Source organism: Mirounga angustirostris, unplaced genomic scaffold (genome assembly GCF_029215605.1).
Source record: "Mirounga angustirostris isolate CCGP_5_RB_7025 unplaced genomic scaffold, mMirAng1.0.hap1 SCAF_1, whole genome shotgun sequence".
Classification (NCBI taxonomy): Eukaryota; Metazoa; Chordata; class Mammalia; order Carnivora; family Phocidae; genus Mirounga; species Mirounga angustirostris.
In genome coordinates this window covers 112,227,827-112,247,754 of record NW_026991709.1, presented here as the reverse complement: position 1 = coordinate 112,247,754, position 19,928 = coordinate 112,227,827, and the positions used below count along the sequence as shown (strand labels likewise).

Below are 19,928 nucleotides of genomic sequence, written 5' to 3'. Positions count from 1 at the left end.
GCAGTATTTATGGTAGAAAAGCCCATGGCTCAGGGGCTTACTAATGAAGTAGAGAGCCCGAACTTGGAGGATTGGGGATCTCTTTCTGCTACTGGTTGGGTGTGAGTTTATAGAAACTTTTGGATCCCAGGCTCTCTCTCTCTCTCTCTCTTTTTTTTTTAAGTTGAAATTACTAGATCAGTGATTTCCAGGCACTGGGGTTTTGTGGCTCCATGATGGGGCTATCATCATACTTAGTATCTGACTATTCATTTTGTCCAGTAAAAATATATTTTTTTAAAAATGAAAAGCCCTACTATTTACTGTAACCATAAGAGAAAAAAGCACTTAGCCCTGAACACTGGATATCTTTGCTTTATGAGCAACTTACTATGCTGTTATTTTTTCTTTTTGACTAGTGAAGACATCAACAGAAGCTTGCATTGGTTCACAGATAATATTTGAAAACCACTCATTAGATCTATATGTTCTCTTTCAGCAGAAGATTCTGATTTTGGAATTTAGTAGAAATACTTCTCAATCACTTTTCAGTATTGGTGGTTTTCCCCATCCCACCCGCCCCCCTTTTAAACATGGAAGTTCTTACCTTCAAGAGCTCTACTGAGTGGCAAACTCACCAGTCTCAAGGTGTGATATGTGTGCATGTGTGTGTCTGTGTGTGTGTGAGAGAGAGAGAGAGAGAGGCAGAGACAGAGAGACAGACATATTTACGTGATCTGCCCCCATTCTTCCAAATGGACATTTATTCTAGAATTGAAAGTGGCAGGCATCATATAAACCTCTAGTTTTCTTCCCTGTCAGTAGTGGTGATTCTTGGCATCTTTGATGTCACTACTTGTGCTTCAGAATCACCTGGGGGAGCTTGAAAATATGCTGATGCCTGGACCACAACCTCAGAGAAACTGTCAGTTTCCTGGGCTATGCCCCAGCATTGGGGTGAGTCTGATATTTAACCAAGATTCAGAACTACTGGACCTCGTGCCATACTGGCTGCTGTAGGCATTGAGTAGCATGGTAACCTTATTAATGAGGCCTTGAAAAACAAAGACTTTTTATAACCCAGTTTTATAATCCAACTTTCCTAAAGAAAGTTCAGGAGTCATGTGGTATGGCATTAGCCTGGGTCAGATAGCTCAAAGGAAACTTTCAGTCCTCAGCTTGAAGACTGGGTACAATCCCTGGGTACAGCTTCTATTAATCCACACATAGTTGACTCCTAGCTATGCTGATATCCAGATAACTTCTCTTCCATTTCTCAGCTTTTTCCTTTTGGTCTCTTTCCTCCCATTCACAGTAATTTAGACATGGGGATTCCTGCTCTAAGTGCCTCCTGTCTTTCTCTGTAGCAAATCTCCTCCTGTCAGAAACAAAATGAATCTTGTATCAGCCATTTCTATTCATTATAAGTGCTTTGCAGGTCTCTTACCCAAGTAGAAAACATTTTCTTTTCTTCTTTTTTTTAAAGATTTTATTTATTTATTTGAGAGAGAGAGATTGAGAGAACAAGTGGGAGGAGGGGCAGAGGGAGAAGCTGACTCCCTGCAGAGCAGGGAGCCGGATGCTGGATTCAATCCCAGGACCCTGGGATCATGACTTGAGCTGAAGGCAGATGCTTAACAACTGAGCCACCCAGGTGCCCAACATTTTCACTTTTTTAATCTCTAATTAGCAAGATGCTATTCTCCCTTTATAAAATTTGGGGGTGTTAGGGAGAAAGTAGGTAGAAATTTTGAAGGACAGAGGGCCCTAACATCATCATCGGTAATGGAAATTTAATTTAGGCTTTGTGTGTGAAGTGAAGAAAAGGAGACAGGAGAATTTATTGCTCTCAATGGAGAAAGACCTGGTGGCCAGGGTTGAGTGCTGTGTGGGGAGCTCTGGTGCAGGACATTTGTTTATGGGGTGTCTGAAAGTGGTGGGGCAGGGAGGACAAGACCACATGGCTCTCATTGCCTGTTCTTTAGCACAGGTGTATTAAATGAGTCTGTCTATTACATACCCCCCAAACCTTACCATCTCTTCACTTTTCCAGAGCCATAAAACATATTTTGATGCATCGTATATTATTTCAGCCTTCTGATGTCAATTTTGTCATAGGAGCAGCCTTTTCCTTAATCATGTATTAGTATTAACCAGGTTTATGATCTTCTTATATAAAAGGAAGTTTATTATTTTAAAAAATCAATAATCTCAGCTTAAGAATAAATATGAGAATGATTTTTTAATTTACTTAATGAAGACAGAAGCTGTTGTAAAGTAAGTAGAGTAAAGCTCTGACCATATACATAATGCCTAAAAAAGTTTATAAGTCAGTCAGAGGAAGACAGATACCATATGATTTTTTGTATGTAAAATCTAAAACAAAACAAAACAAATCAAAACAAAAACCAAAAAAACCCCCAAAACTAATTGGTGGTGGCGTGGGGGCAGTGGGAGAAATAGGTGAACTGTTTTTTGTTGTTGTTTGTTTGTTTAAATAAATTAAATTTTTTAAAAAGTTTAGTTTCTTTCATAAAGAGCTATTAACCTCCACAGAATCCTCCAGACTTACATCTCCTTTTTAACATTTTGAGAAATAGCATAATTGGGGAATGAGCATCGACTTTTGAGCTAACCAGATCCAGGTTTAAGTCCCAGCTCTAGCTTGTTGGCTGTGTTGCCTTAGGCAAGTTACCTAGCTTATCTGAGCCTGTTTCCTGATCTGTAAAATGGAGAATGAGATAATATCTTAAAGGTTTGTTGTGAGGATTAATTGAGAGAACTCTAAATCTCTGATCATAATGCTTGTCAGGTAAACACATTTACTTAGCAAGTTCTAGTTCATCATTATAAAACTAATCTGAAAACATACAAGACAATATGGGCACTATCTACAGTTTGCAGATTATGTATAAATGATAAATAGACTTTATCGGTGAAATAGGTATATGTTTATAAATGTCTGAATAAAACAATTTTATTTAACCAAACAAATATTCTTAGTTTTAAAATTCATTTACTAATTTGAATATGGCACCAAAGCATGGGCAACAAAAGAGTAAAGTAAATTGGATGTCATCAAAATTAAAAACCTTCATGCATCTATAAAAGACACTAACAACAGATTGAAAAGGCAATCCACAGAATGGGAGAAAATACTTGCAAAGCATATATCCAATACGGGATTAATACCCAGAATATATAAAGAACTCCTATAACTTAACAACAACAAAAGCCACTTCAAAAATGGACAAATAGGCATTTCTTCACATGGCCAACAAGCACATGAAAAGATGCTTAACATCATTAATGACCAGGGAAATGCAAACCAAACCCATAATGAGATACCATTTCATACCTATTAGGATGGCTATTATTTAAAGAAGAAAGAAAATAGCAAATGTTGGTGAGAATGTGGAGAGATTGGAACTCCTGCACACTGCAGGAATGGAAAATGGTAGAGCTGCTGTGGAAAACAGTATGGTGTTCCTCAAAAAATTAATTACCATATGATCCAGCAATTTCACTCTTGGAAGTATATAAACAAAGTAGTTGAAAGCAGGGACTTGTGTAGATATTTGTACATCAATGTTCATTGCATTTTTAAATGAGAGCCAAGAAGTGGAAGCACCCCACAGGTCCATCAACTGAAGAAAAGATAAACAAAATGTGGCATATGCATATCTGTACCTGCATGTTCATTGCAAAATTATTTGTAATAGCCAAGACATGGAAACAACCTAAATGTCCTTAAACAGATGAATAAATAAAATGTGGTACTTACATAAAATCGAATATTATTCAGTCTTAAAAAGAAAGGGAATTCTGGCACACATTACAACACAAATGAACCTTGAAGACATTGTGCTAAGTGAAATAAGGCAGACACAAAAGGACGAATATTGTATGATTCAGTTTACATGAGGTATCTAGAGTGGGCGAATTCATAGAGACAGAAAGAAAGTAGAATGGTCATTGCCAGAGTCTGGGGGTGGGGGAGATGAGGCGTTATTGTTTAAGGGTTTTGAGGAAGATGAAAAAGTTCTAGAGAGGGATGATGGTGATTGGGGCACAACAATGTGAATATACTTCATACCATTGAACTGTATACTCAGAAATGATGAAAGTGGTAAGTTTTACGGTATGTATATTTTACCATAATAAAAATTTGAAAAAAATAATTTACTGAGGAAATTCTAGGAAGATGGAGGCTACAAAGGCATCTTTTGACGCAACTCCATCCAAACTGCTTCTCTGGAACAGATGAGCACATTTATGGAGCCTGGAGGGTACGGTTAGGCATTCTGTGAAGATATCCAGGGAATGAACAGGTGCAAGCTCCGTTTCTGTGGTATCAAAGGGACCGGCATCAAGAGAAGGCTTGCCTTTCTGGAAGGCTGGCTCATTTCGGACACGGAGGGAACCCGGCCAGCCCAGCGAGTGTTTGCTGAAAGGGGCTGCTTGCTTGCTGCTTGTGTATATGGGAAGGCATTATGCTAATAGCAGCGTTTCAGTTTCAGTTCATTGGAAAAGGGCTTATTTACCAAATAATGTTAGTAAATAGTCGGTACTACATTTGGAAAAACCCTGACTTATCTTCCCCTCAAAGTTCTAAAGATTAAAAATTTAAATAAAAAAAAGTCACTAATAGAATATGTAAGAGTATAGTTATGTAATTTGGAGGGCATAGGGGACTGTCTAAGCAAATTAGGAAAGAAGGAAATTAGGAAATTAGGCCAAGGAGGAAACGATATATATCTGACTACATACATATCTGACGACTTTCACTATGGTGAAAGATGCCATAAGTGAAATCAAACGTCAAAGAATAGACTACCAAAAACAATTTGTTATTCATGACCAACCAAAGATCAATATCACTTTTACCCAGAGAGCAGCTATTTCTTAGTAAGAAAAACAAATCAAACATCCTAATAAAGTAGGTAACTTGCAGAAGAGAAATCATATGTGACTGATAAACATAGCAGAAGATGGCCAGCTTTAGAAATGGTCTGGAAAATATACATTATAATAACCATAAGAGTCCTGGTTTCCCCATCACGCTGAGTCAGTGCTAGTGAGGATATAGGGAAACGGGCATGTTCAAACAGTGCTGCTGGCAACACGAGTTCCTATTATGTAATTGTGATAGAATCTGGCAATATCTTAAGATTTAAAACGTATCTGTCCTTTGGCCCAACATTCTTACTTTTGGGAATCTATGCGATTGAAACAAACCCGTAGGAAATAAATATATAGGTATAGGCCTATTTGTTACAGTATGAAGTATAGTGGCAGAAAAGCTTGAATATATATCAATAGGGGAACTGTTGAATGAATTATGGCACATGTATACATAGGATATACAGATAATTTTCAATAAAATGACGTTAGATACCCATGTATTGACGTGGCGAGTTAAGATTTATTGGTAATTTTTAGAAGTTGTAGATTGTTAAATATATTCAGTGAGATTCCATTTTGGTGAAAAAAAAAAAAGACAAAACACTAGTCTACGGTCTATGTTTATATGAGAGAAAAGTATAGAAGGACACGTACCAAGCTATGTGTGTTACCACTGGCTAGGACTGCAGGGAAAAGATTATGCTTTCTATTTGCCATCTCTTTACTGCTTTGATTTCTCACAACAGAGAGTAACTATAAAATTACTTTATAATTTAAACAATATAATAAAATAAACAAGGGAAAATTAACTTGGATTTAAGTTTTGTTTAATATGTATAGCTTTATCCTACTTCTCAGAGTTGACATGAAGGTGTGACTCGTGGGAAGAGGGATTTCAGAGCTACATGAAACACTCAGCTAATATAAGGAATAAAATGTACAATTTCTGTGTAAACTGCATGAATAATTAGTGGATTATCTTAAGACATAATGGCGAGAGATTTATTTCAGAACCTAAATGCATAATGTCAGTTAAAAATACACCTAAGATCCTATTAATTAGGGTTTTGTTCTCGTCAATCTTTAATTCAACCATTCACATTAGGGTTCACTAATAGTTCCTTTTCATGGCACAAAGTAAGTGGTTGTTTCTAATTCCAAATTCTAAGTATAATCTTATTTCCATCTCAGGAGACTATTTGGCAGCAATTGAAGAGAAAAACAAAGCTACGTTTTTACGTGCATATGTGAACTGGAGAAGTAAAAGGACTGAAAACTGTCGCGTGTGTATCCGAATGGTTGGACATAATGTGGAGGCACCCTTCAGTGACACCTACAAAGACCAGATGTCTATTATTGAAATGCCGCTTTCTGAGGCCCCCTTGTGCATCTCCTGTTGCCCAGTAAAAGGAGACCTTCTTGTTGGTTGCACCAATAAGTTAGTCTTGTTTAGTTTGAAGTATCAGATCATTAATGAAGAATTCTCAATATTGGACTTTGAACGTTCTTTAATTATACACATAGATAATATCATTCCTGTTGAAATTTCTTTTTGCGTTGGTTATGTTGCTCTCATGTCAGACTTAGAAGTCTTAATCCTAAAACTGGAGTCAGACCCTAAAAATGGAGAGAGTGTCAACCACCAGCCACATAAGACCGACAATCCAATGAAACAGACAGAAGGTAAATAATGAATTTAGCTTGCTTTCTTATCTTAGGTGTAGAGAAAACCCTTACTTCTGGCAATCTCTGAAGGGTGCTAATATATATATACATATATATGTGTGTTTATATATATATAAATAATCACCAAGCCACATTGTTTATAGATTCAGTTATACCTGATACATGGGATTTGGGTTTATGATCTGGCTGCCCATATCTTACTCTGTAGCATGTCAGTGTGTTTCAGCATATACTTGTCAATAGAAATAATGGGAGAGCTAGGAGGAGTTTCTGGCCCCAGTTCTCATAAGTTGAATGGCCTTGGGTTAGGAATACCATCTCTGAGTTTCAATTTCCTCGTGTGTAAAATTGGGATAATATCCTGTTGTACTTTATCAGTTGTGAGGAATAAATGAGGAAGTGCTAAGGCTTTTCAAAACCATAGTGCCGGGGCGCCTGGGTGGCTCAGTTGGTTAAGCAACTGCCTTCGGCTCAGGTCATGATCCTGGAGTCCCTGGATCGAGTCCCGCATCAGGCTCCCTGCTCAGCGGGGAGTCTGCTTCTCCCTCTGACCCTCCCCCCTCTCATGTGCTCTCTCTCATTCTCTCTCTCTCAAATAAATAAATAAAATCTTTAAAAAAAAAAAAACAAAAAAAACATAGTGCCTTGCAAATATGTAAGATGCCTGTGTGTATGAATAAATAAAATTACTATATGTCTATTTAATTGGTCTGGGATGTTGTGAAATTTAATTTTCATTCAAGTAGTACTTGGAGTTATTAAACTCTTCTCAAATTTTATTTTTTAAGATGTCAGTCATGAAACTTTGCAGCTTGAGTCAGATGACTTTGTTATCTGTCAAAAGCCCATGGAACTTCTCGGTGAAAAAAGTAGCCAATCTGGAGTATCCGTTACACTGGAGTCAACGGGATTAGCTGATGAAAAAACAAAATATTACCACGTTCAGCACCTGCTCTATAAGTATTACAAAGCTTTTCATTCACCAGCATTTAATATATATTTGCCCGCTTAGAAGTACATGGAAATTAGATCTCTTCCTCTTTCTCTTTTTAAACTCGCAGACGTTTTGCTCCTGATATTTCGTTCTGTGTCTTTTCTGATGACATCAAGTTACATTCACTTCAGCTGCTACCTATTTACCAAACAGGTAAGAAAGTATGGTATTGCTACAGTGCAGAGGTGAAAAGGCTCTGGGCTGGGAGGGGAGACCGATGTGGGTAATACTTTAGGTTCTTCTACTGAGTCTCCCTGTGACCCTGGACAATTTCCTTAGCAAATAATGCTAAATAGTGCTCCTGTGAGCACTCGCAAGAGAAGTTGTGTCTGCTAGGAGAAGCCATGGAGAGGATGTGACAGACAAAACACATTTCCCCTTTCGAAATAATTACTTGGCCTGAAAAGGGAAATTAGAGACTTGTCCTAGCTGGGTTTTTTTAGCTGGGTATGTGGCAAAGCTTCATATGATGGCCTTGCAAGCAAGGTGGGAAAATGAATGGGAAATTCATTCAGAGCAGTGGTTTTCAACCTTGTTGCACATTGGGCTTACTTGGATGCTTTAAAAAATACTGATGCCCAGGCTCTACATACTATGGTGCCGGGCATCAGTAGTTTTTCAAAAGCTCCCCTGGAACCTAAATGACAGCCAAGACTGAGAATTTGCCATTGGGTTTTGTACTTAGTCCTGGCGTGCCTACCATCTTTAGATGTTGCCTAGAGACGATATAAATATTATTCCAATTAAATGTGTTTAATAAACCTCCCTTATTTTTTTCTTTCTTAGTGAACATTTATTGACTACCTACTATGTTGGGTATTGTGCTGAATACTAGGGAACCAATAATGAGCAAAAGTAGGCAAAGTACTTGCACTCATGGAGCTTATTGTCTTGAGGGGGGAAGCAGACATTAATCGAATAATCACTTGATTATTATCAAGGAGTATACAATTACACACCAAAATGAGCACTCTGTGGGAAAAGAACCCTACCTTGAGAGCCTATAACAAAGATATTAACCTCATTTAGGGGTGAAGAAAGGCTTCCTAGGAAAGAGGATCTGAAGAGTGAATCAGGATTGATTTGGAAATATGGTTGGTGCAGAGGAAGCAGCAAAGGCATTGTGGTAGAGGGAGAATCTTATATTTGAGGAACTGAGAGAAGCAAGACCGAGAGGTAGAGCAAGGCAGAGAGGGTCGTGAGACAACGCTGGAGACCAGAGAGGGCCCAGAGCCATGTTAGGGGGACAACTATCTAATGGCGTCTCCCTTTCTCTTTTCTTTGCAATAGCAAGAAGCTGGACTAATACCGTAGAATTTCCCATAATCTGAATTTTGCTAATTGAGTCCCCACAGTGTCATTTAACATGTTCCTATATCCCCTGTATTTCCCTGTGATTTGGTGGTTTGATCTAAAGCTGTACTGTTCACTGTGGCAGCCATTAGCCACTTGCTACTGCTCAGCACTTGAAATGTGACTAATCTAAATGGAAATACACTGTTAAATGTAAAAGTCACACCATATCTTGAAGAGTTACTACTGAAATACATACATATATATATATAATATCTCAATTTTTTTGTTGACTGCTTGTTGAAATAGCAATAGGGATATATTGGGTTAATATAATATACTATGAAAATTTTGCCTGTTTCTGTTTACTTTTAAAATGTTATTCCTAGAAAACTTTAAATTACATATGTGGCTCATGTTATATCTCTATCGACAATGCTGGTCTAGACTAAATCTTGATTAGATGATGGTGGTGGTGATGATTATGAAGATGATGATTTGGTAGCACAAGTAATGCTGACTTCTGTTGGAAGGTACATGGAATCTGGTTGACTCTGTGATGATTATTACGTAGATCTGTTAATTTATTAGGGGGTGCAAAATGGTGATATTTTAATTATATCACTCCCTTTTCATATCTTGCTGGCATTCCTCTATAAATAACAGCTTTTCCATGGGGCGCCTGGGTGGCTCAGTCGTTAAGCGTCTACCTTTGGCTCAGGTCATGATCCCGGGGTCCTGGGATCGAGCCCCGCATCGGGCTCCCTTCTCAGTGGGGAGCCTGTTTCTCCCTCTGCCTGCTCTGCCTGCTTGTGCTCTCTATGTCAAATAAATAAATAAAAAATCTTAAAAAAAATAAAGAACAGCTTTTTCTAAACAACACTTTGGTTATCCACACTGAGAGACATTTTTGCTTAGAAAAGTTAAGATAACAGTTTCCTTTACTGGTTTCATGGGTTTCCCCCCCTTTTTTTTCATGCAGGTTCCCTTACTTCTGGTAGAAAAAAATTGTCTCAGGAAAAAGAGTTGCTGAGTCTCTTCTGTTTTTTCTCATTACCTCATGTGGGCTATCTGTACATGGTTGTCAAATCTGTTGAATTAATGTCAGTTTACCAGTATCCTGAGAAGTCTCAGCAGGCGGTGCTCACACCACAATTTTTACATGTCATCGCAAGGTATGTTACAGTGTTACTTGCTGGACTTTGAGTCACTTATTCTTCTGCAAATCCTTGGGGTGCTTCTTAAATCTTTAAATGAGAATTGTGTGGGGGCACCTGGGTGGCTCAGTCGGTTAAGCGTCTGCCTTCGGCTCAGGTCATGATCCCAGGGTCCTGGGATCCAGTCCAGCATTGGGCTCCCTGCTCAGCAGGGAGCCTGCTTCTCCCTCTGCCTGCCGCTCCCCCTGTTTGTGTGCTCTCTCTCTCTCTGATAGATAGATAGATAGATAGATAAATAAATAAATAAATAAATAAATAAATAAATAAATAAATAAATAAAATCTTAAAAAAAAATCAGCGAGAATTGTGTGAACCAGTATATAGTATTGTAAATTAATGGTGTAAATTTGTCTTTTGATGGCCCATACCTACCTTTTCAATGTCAAAGATTTAGATTCTGGTTTTGCCTTTGTTTTATTTTCTTAGATTGGATAGGGGTCTTTGTGAGGAAAAATTTTCATAGGGAATTTTAATGAAAAGTCAGTGGGGCCAGTCAGGACATCTCTGGATTTCTTTTTAGATTTCCTAATTTTTTTCTGTGCTGTCCTCTCCTTTCTATATGAGTTGAGTTATTTCATAATGGTTTAGAACTGTGAAGGAGCCAGAAAGACTACCCTCTGATTAGTACAAATGGGGAAATAATCCAGAGGTTGGCACTGGCAAGGTCATGTGCCTGGTTGGTGGCAGATGCCTTTTGAATTGCCTTACCCTAATACGCTAGCATGTAACCTGGGTTCCTGAGCAGGCTTTTAATCTCATTTCCTTTTATCTCAGCAGTAACTGATGCTTCTGGTTCTATTTCCTGTTGTTTTGAGCTTAGATTATGTGCAAGCCACTGCACTGAGCCCTCTGACCAAGCAACCATGAATAAGGTACACCACCTGCTTTCTAAAGCAACAGCGTGAAAGAAGGCCAGAGACACATACGTGGGGCACAAACACCGGGGGATTTGTGAAAAATAACTTTAGATTTTGTGAAAGTGGTGTAGGTACTGCGAGGAGGGAAATTACTTCTGGCTGAGTCATACAGGAAAGTTTTTTGTGCTTGAAGTGAGAAAAGCTAGTTAGAATCTACAGATGTAGATTAGAAGAGAAGGGCATTATAGATATGGGGAAGACTATAAACAAAGGCTATGTCTAGTTTTGTAGGAGCATCTAATAATTAATTGCATAGGACAGTGATTTTTAATTTTTTTCAACTGAGTGGTAGTATCAGAAGCTACAGCAGGTGCTGGAGTATATTCAGACAGCACAGAACTCACTGAAGGTTCTGCGACTCACTCATAGTGTGGTTGCTGCCCTCTCCCCTCATTGTCTGGTGTAAGGAGGAATGCCATTGTGTGTTTCCTAAGTGAACATTGTGGAAGTAGCTAGTCTCAATTTCCAACGTGTTGCGCATAGTGATGTTCTTTAACCAGGAAGAAGCTGAAATGCAGTGGTGCAAATAATGGTCAAGAGAGAGCTCAGGGCTTTGAAAATTAAGGACTTCTTTAAGCTTTTGATCAATAAAGTGATGTGATAAGAGCACTGCTTTAAGAAAATTAGTGGTGGCTGTTATGCAGGATGGATTGAACACAGGTAAATAAGCTACTGAAATGATTCGGGGAAGGATAATCAAGGGCTGTAGCAGTGAGAGGACAAGGAAGAATGCATGGGAGAGGCTTTGGCAAGAGAATGACAAGCCTTGGTGTCTGTTGGGATGGTGGGAATGCAGGAGGCATGAAAAACCTCACCAGAGTGTTGAGGCTGCTCTTATGAAAGAGTGGAGGCGGGTGAAGTGTGGGGCAAAAAGGAAGTTTGGTTTAGGCACTTGAGTTTGAGGCGCTTAGAGAGTATCAGGGGGAAATGTTAAGTAGGCTTTTGGACACAGAACTGAAGATTAGAAAGGAAAGGAAAATGTAGATGTTTTTTTTATCAAAAAAGAGCTGTCGAAGTAGGGAGCATGGCCCCCAGAGTGTGCAGCAGAGAAAAGTAGTTGGAAAACTAAACTCTGGTGAAGGTCATGTTTAGGAAGGGAGAGAAAGAACAGAAGGATTTTCAAGAATTGAAAGAACCTAGGGAACTACAGCATCTTAGAAACCAAGGAAAAGGGGCGCCTGGGTGGCTCAGTCGTTAAGCGTCTGCCTTCAGTTCAGGTCATGATCCCAGGGTCCTGGGATCGAGTCCCTTCCCGCATCCAGGCTCCCAGCTCAGTGGGGAGTCTGCTCCTCCCTCTCCCACTCCCCCTGCTTGTGTTCCTGTTCTTACTATCTCTCTCTGTCAAATAAATAAATAAAGTCTAAAAAAAAAAAAAAGAAAAAGAAAAAGAAACAAAGGAAAAACTAAAGGGAGAAAGAATAAAATATTAATTTCTTTTTTTTTTTAAGATTTTATTTATTTATTTGACAGACACACAGCGAGAGAGGGAACACAAGCAGGGGGAGTGTCAGGCAGAGGGAGAGGGAGAAGCAGGCTTCCCGCGGATCAGGGAGCCCAATGCAGGGCTCGATCCCAGGACCCTGGGATCATGACCTGAACCAAAGGCAGACGCTTAATGACTGAGCCACCCAGGCGCCCCTAAAATATTAATTTCTGTTCCAAAATATTGATGCAAAAGACTATTAATCTTTATCTGGTTGCATAAAGGACACTGAGAATTTAGTGTCTCTCTTAAATATGTCATGAATTAGTTTGGAATGTAGAGTCCTGAAAACACAGTTATGGGAATTTGAAGGGACTTAAAATGTGTGGGTTTTGCCTGTCTCCAGATAAGAAATTACTGAAGTTTTTCTCAATATCAGCACCAAAATACATTCTGACATCACTAACTTGACTGTGGAAGCATTAGACGTTAGAATAGCAGTTGTTATATGTAAATTCAGATTCTTAATAAGGATCCCCACCCCTATTTTTAAAATCCTATATTTGTTGAACTTTTTACATATTATTTTACCCAGTAAATACATGTTTTAGAAATAGGTGGGGGCCATAAGTTTGTCTTGAAAAGTTTCTTGAAACCTGGTATGTTTTTAAAAAAAAGCAATAGAAAAAAATTTTTAAAGAATCTAAGAACAATATAAAATCATATAAAATGTCATCCTTATAGAAATACGTAAATGGGAAAGCCCCCCCATAATCCTACTCCTCAGAGTCAACCATGTCAACAATTGGTGTATATTCGGGGCACCTGGGTGACTCATTCGGTTAAGGGTCTGCCTTAGGCTCAGGTCATGATCCCAGGATTCTGGGATCCCAGCCAGAGAGTCTGCTTCTCTCTCTCTGTCTGCCACTCCCCCTGCTCATGCTCTCTCTCTCTAAAATGAATAAATAAAATCTTAAAAAAAAACCAGTTGGTGTATATTCATCCAACTTTTTTAAAAAACAGTACATTTACTACTATGATTTGTTTTTCACAGAAGTGGATCATATGATGTCCACTGTTCAGCAACTTGCTGCTTCACTTAGCAGCATATCCTGGACATCTTCCCATGCCAACACATTTCAGTTCATTTTATTCTTTTCTTATACTACTGCTTAGTATTCCAGCAATAGCCAACAGCTGGATTACTATAGGTGGAAGGGATTCAGAGGACCAACCTTTTTATCTCTGAAACCTAACAGTCATTTATCTTTATGGTCACAGCTACTCTCACCTCTCCTTCTGACCCCACCACAGGTGCTTTTTTGCTTCTCACTATCTCAAAGTCCCTTCTATTCATTTTACTTCCTGGTGCTAACTCTATTCTCTAGATTTCTAAGTGGTGGTGCTACTGTTCCAGCGATTATCACGATTCCAGAGGTCATTTGTGGAAATGGACTTGTGGAAATTGACAGATAGCAATGGGCTGAGGCTGCAGTGGAAGCCTCACAAAACAGAGGGAGAATGCCCTGAGTGATACCTCTTACCCTACATTGTGCAAAATCTCCCAACTGTGAAAATGTCAGAATGCCTTCCTTATAAAGAAGTATTTCTCCTATTTTAAAAAAATATTTTATTTATTTATTTATTTGAGAGAGAGCACAAGTGCACATGCACAAGTGGGGGGAGGAGCGGAGGGAGAGGGAGCAGGGAGCCTGACGAGGGGGCTTGATCCCAGTGTCCTGGGATCATGACCTGAGCTGAAGGCAGGTTCTTAACTGACTGAGCCACCCAGGTGCCCCAAGAACTATTTCTTCTATTATAAGATCAATGCTAGGTTTGCTTTATTTCAACATAGTTCATTTTTAATTCTCTTGCTTTTTAATTTTTTAAAAATTATTCCTGTGGGAAAAAAATAAAAATTATTTATTCCTGTGAATCCACTACAAGATGGGTTTTGTAAGTTAACTGTTTTTAATGTCAGTGTTGGAGTGTTGACTTATCCACTAGTCACCAGGCCTCCACTGTGCACTGACTGTGGGGTCTCTAGGTCATTTTACAGTGCAGAAGCAGCCTGGGGTTGTGTAAAGAGCCAGAGGAGTGTGAGGAGTAAGAAGACCTAGGATCTAATTTGGCTCCATCCTCCAGAGATGTCTTAGACCAGTCATAAGACTTCCATGCCCTCATCTTTAAAACAAGCTTCTGGAGTAGATAATTCTCAAGATTCCTTCAGATAGTCTGTAATTTTCTGTTCTACCATTGGATATGTGTTTGCATAACCTAAGTGTGTTGTAATCTAGGCTCAATTACATCCTGAGATGAGTGGGATAGAGATAGTAGGAAACTTGGGTTCTAATCTTGGCTTTGATGATCACCTCTTTGTACCTTGGCCAGATCCTAGGAACATCATTTTGTCTGTGAGATATTGACCCAGACCCATGGTTCTTAACTAGGAGTGTACAGCAGAGCCACACATGGAGCTTTGCAGAAATATACATTCTAGATTCAGCTCTTAAAGGTTATGATTCAGTATGGGTGAGGTGGGGACCGGTTGTATATATATTTTTTTAAAGATTTTATTTATTTATTCATGAGAGACAGAGAGAGAGAGAAAGAGAGGCAGAGGGAGAAGCAGGCTCCCAAGGAGCAGGGAGCCCGATGTGGGACTCGATCCCAGGACCCTGGGATCATGACCTGAGCCAAAGGCAGACGCTTAACCATCTGAGCCACCCAGGCGCCCCCCGGTTGTATATTTTTACAAACACGCCACGGGGATTCTGAGGTGCTCTCCTTGTTAAGAAGCAGACTAATCATCAGCATTTGACAAATACTTGAGTCTTCCCTCCCCACCATTGCTGTGCCTCTGTGAAATCCTCCCCGCTATGGGCATGTTGGTTATTGGCCTCTGCTTTGCTCAGTGGTGTCTCTCCTCTTCCTTAGCAACAACCTACAGTGTTTCACAGTGCGGTGCAGTGCGGCGGCAGCTCGTGAGGAGGACCCATACGTGGACACCACCCTGAAGGTTAGAACTGGTTTATGATGACAACAAAATCTTAAGCTCAGAAAGGGATACATGAATGCTTGCAGATTTGCTCTTGGGTCTAAGTTGGTGAACATTAAAGGTCTTAAGATCTTATTTCTCAAAATAGAACTTTTGGATGTAAAATAGTAAACATTCTGTGATTCATGGTTTAGATGACAATTTTTAAGATTACTTTGAAAACATTTCACTCAGAATTTAGGTGTAGTGCGTAGTTTTTACAATTTGGTAAAGAATATGTGTAGTGTAGGGTCGCCTGGGTGGCTCTGTCGTTAAGCATCTGCGTTTGGCTCAGGTCATGAACCCGGGGTCCTGGGGTTGAGCCACATGTCGGGCTCCCTGCTCAGTGGGGAGTCTGCTTCTCCCTCTCCCTCTAACCCTCCCTCCTACTGGTGCTCTTGCTCTCTCTGATGAATAAATAAAAAATCTTAAAAAAAAGAATATGTGTAGGGCGCCTGGGTGGCTCAGTCGTTAAGCGTCTGCCTTCGACTCAGGTCATGATCCCAGGGTCCTGGGATCGAGTCCCACATCGGGCTCCCCGCTGTGCGGGAAGCCTGCTTTCCCTCTCCCACTCCCCCTGCTTGTGTTCCCCCTCTTGCTGTGTCTCTCTCTGTCAAATAAATAAATAAAATCTTTGAAAAAAGAAAAAGAATATGTGTAGTGTAACTTCAGAGAGAGTACTTTACAATTATAGTATACTACAATTTTATTCTTTTTTAATGGAAATACTGGTGGCACTTGCATATAGCTATTAACAAAGCCATACAGAAATCAGTGTGTTCAAGAACACAAGTGCATGAAAATGATTTATTTATATTTTTTTGTTTTGTTTTATCAGATATGTCTATAATGTATTTCTGTAGTCTTAATCTAAGAGTTAATGGATGTGGTAGGTTATTAACCTCATTTTCAGTGGGAAGTAATATGCTTATTCTCTGAAAAGCTCTTGACCACAAAATAACCATAGGCAGTTTTATGATGAAATTCTATATTTTCTGATCTTGAATTTCTGTTCTCAGAAATATACTGATTCTTTGTGTGATATTCATCATATGCTATTCCACTTCTCAGGTATAAACTACTTGAATGGATGTTTGTTATAAAGCTACATGCGGCAGGAAACTCCCAAATTATGATGGCCTATATATTTTTTTGTAAATATTTATTTGAGAGACAGTGAGTGAGAGAGAGCACGTGATCAGGGGCAGAGACAGAGAGAGAGAGGGAGAAGTGGGGCTCGATCCCAGGGCCCTGGGATCATGACCTGAGCCAAAAGCAGACACTTAACTGACTGAGCCACCCAGGCGCCCCATGATGGCCTATATTTTATAAGTTAGTTTATGTCTGTCTAGCACCTAGAACACCTTTTCCTGGAAAAGTAAGTGTTCACTACTGATGGTTATGTTAATAAGCCAGCACTTTGTAGTGCTTAATGTGTCTGAAGTCCTCTTCCACTATCACCGTCACCCAAATTGTGACATGTGATAGCGTTTTCCGTGATCTGAGTTCTCAGTAACTCTTTCATGCAGTGGCCTGCCTGTAGCTTTCTATTGCTGACCAGGCATACTGCCTACCTTCAGCCTCTGAAGAAACCCGACTTACAGCTTCCCCATGCCTTTCTATCTGTGTTATCTGTGTTTAAGGTACACATATAGCCTTTTCTTTCTTTTTTTTTTTTTTTAACATTTTATTTATTTATTTGACAGAGAGAGACACAGTGAGAGAGGGAACATAAGCAGTGGGAGTGGGAGAGGGAGAAGCAGGCTTCCCTCGGAGCAGGGAGCCTAATGTGGGGCTCGATCCCAGGACGCTGGGATCGTGACCTGAGTCGAAGGCAGACACCTAACGACTGAGCCACCCAGGCGCCCCCATACATAGATTTTCAAGAGCGTATTTTAGAAATAAAGGTTATTTCCCTAGTAAAAATGGAAAGCCAACAGATTTTTTGTCCTTCTCTCATTCTCCCCACACCTTGCTTTGCTTTTTTTTTTTTTCTGTTTTTCAAACCTCAGAAAGACATAGGCTTACATAGGTGGTGATGCGGGAGTGAGGGGTACATAATAGATTGAGGTAGGTTCAAGCTGCATTTGAAATTAAATCATGTTGTAGGTCTTCTCAGAGTCTCCTAAAACCAGAGGGAAGGAACAAGGAAGAGAGGAAGGGAGATAAGAAGAGAGATGGGCAGCTAGCTGGTGGGGGATGCTGCCCTTGAGGCCAGTCCTCCTGAAGGTGGCAAAGGGAAGGACAGTGATGATCACACTTCATGGCTCCCCCTTTCCTGGGACTCTACCATTCTGAAATCCTAGATACCACCTGAACCAGCACACGTTTAGCCCTCTTGCTGACTCAGACTTTGGGAGCCATGGCATCTGAGAAAGATTTCACAACCTCAGAATGTGGCCCAAAGTGTACATCTTACTGCCCTTTCCTCTGAGATTCTGGCTCCTCAGCACTAGCTAAGACCATCTTATCTATTCTTAGGAATGAAAAAAATAGATGATGTTGCCCCAATCTCTTTGTACAAAAGGACAATGAAGGTAACTTCAGAACCCAAATAGTGTTAATGGAAGAGAGGCCTGACAGCATCATTTTGTGAGCTTTCAGAAACAGCTCTTCTCTTACCTTTATCCATTCTACTTGATTAATGCTCCCTTACAGGGACAGGAGCCTGGCTCCTGGGCCAGGATTTCCTCCCCTTTACCTGACACACCCAGCGGGTCATCCATTCCAGGCAATGTTTCCACCCAAGGAGCTAACAGTCAGGGGCCATCTGAACATGCAAGCATTTCTCTTCCCTGTACACCCATCCACTAAGAAACCATTTATGTTCTCTCTGTGCCATAGAATGACCTTTTATAGTGTCTGATTTTTCCTAGAAACCACATTGGGCTATATTCCTGAGTCAGCCGATTGTTAGTGGGGATTTCTCTAGGTGCAGGTTACCAGCCCACAGGTGTGATCCGAGAGCTACTCTCTAAGCCACACAGGAGTTCCCACAGCTGCCAGGGGCTCAAGAGCACCTGCTATCTGCATTCACTCAGTCAGCAAATACTGAGTGGCTCTTCGGCAGGCACATATGTAACAGGTAGTTGGTTACATAACTTTAAGACAGGAAAACCTCCTGCTCTGATAAGATTAGGAATTCAGATTGTTTTTTTGGAGGGGGGGTGGACAGGGGAGCAGGACAAATAAACAGACTGGTTTTTGAAGGTTAAAGTTCATGTACATTTATTCCTTGGTTAAATTTGTGATTTTTCCTTTACTAGGCTTGCCCACCTGTCAGTATGGATGTCTGTGCTTTAAGAATACAGCTTTTCATAGGCTTGAAATCCATTTGTCACTTTAAAAACCACCTGATACTTTTGACCAAGGCAGACCCTGAGGCCATTCCAGAGAGAAGAGAATCACCCAAGAGGCTTCTGTAAGCATCCCCACACTTCCACACATTCCTGCCAATGTTTCTGGAAAGAACTGTTACTGGTATATTTTGTGTGTGTCGTAGTTTATCTTTTTAAAAATCAAGACAAAACTTTGAATGATTAGATGGTTTGTCTATGTTTTTTTTTTTTTTCCAGAGAAGGAAAAGAAAGTTCTAGTGGTCTCCATACTATCCTTTATATTAACCTTGGAATTTTAGAAGAAAGTGGATTATAAAGTAGTTCCAATAAAAATCTGTGTAATTTTAGATAAGTTAAAGGACATGCTCTTCAGTGTAATTAATAGGAAAGACAGAGCCTCTAATGCTAATCCAAACTACAAGGCTCTTTACTACTTTTTTCTTTTTTTATTTGACCTTTCAGTGGTTACATTTTTATCCAATTATTATTTTCTGGTATTTCAATTCAAAAGAAATTAATAATGCATTTCTTACCTTAAAGCACATTCATGATATATAGATATGTGCTGATCGATCTTAAAATAAAATTGCATTTTGATAACACTAATCTCTGGGTGACTCTTGGATTTTCTGCTTCTACATTGTTTGGAATAGAACACTTAGTGCCAGACTAGTTATGCTTCTGTTCAGCATTTTTTGTTCTGTGAACTTATGAGTAGGAATTAAACGATGATGATGATGATGATGATGATGATGATGATTTGTATGTTCTCCTATGAATAATTTAATCAGGAAAGAAATCCGTCTGGGGGAAGAGAAGCAGATAGTGTACAGATGGTCCCATACTTATGTTAGTTTGACTTACAAGTTTTCGATTTTACAATGGTGTTGAAGGCAGTACCCATTCACTAGAAACTGTATTTCGGATTTTGAATTTGTCATATCACATGTGGTATGGTATTTTTTGGTGATGCTACACAGTGGCAGCCACATGATCACGAGGGTGAACAACCAATACATTTACATCCATACTGTACCCATAGTCATTCTGTTTTTCACTCTGTACAGTATTCAATAAATTACATCAGATATTCAACACTTTATTATAAAATAGGCTTTGTGTTAGATGATTGCTACTGT

The 19,928-nt window shown here is 39.6% G+C and overlaps 1 protein-coding gene across 9 annotated transcripts in view; it reads left to right on the top strand.

Annotated features, from left to right (window-relative positions):
* HPS3 (HPS3 biogenesis of lysosomal organelles complex 2 subunit 1) overlaps nt 1-19,928 on the top strand; it is a 39,380-nt gene that overhangs the window by 1,328 nt on the left and 18,124 nt on the right. For 7 of the 9 annotated variants that reach the window (XR_010410164.1, XM_064586601.1, XM_064586595.1 and 4 more), the window contains exons 2-7: nt 6,076-6,567; nt 7,359-7,530; nt 7,632-7,717; nt 9,840-10,032; nt 15,352-15,433; nt 18,718-18,872. Coding sequence is in view for 8 of the 9 variants with exons in the window: in XM_064586601.1 (XP_064442671.1) it covers nt 6,076-6,567; nt 7,359-7,530; nt 7,632-7,717; nt 9,840-10,032; nt 15,352-15,433; nt 18,718-18,872 (1,180 nt within the window). In the remaining variant the exon portion in view is untranslated. The remainder of the gene's footprint in view (nt 1-6,075; nt 6,568-7,358; nt 7,531-7,631; nt 7,718-9,839; nt 10,033-15,351; nt 15,434-18,717; nt 18,873-19,928) is intronic. The other 2 variants (XM_064586616.1, XM_064586608.1) reach the window with 2 other exon arrangements.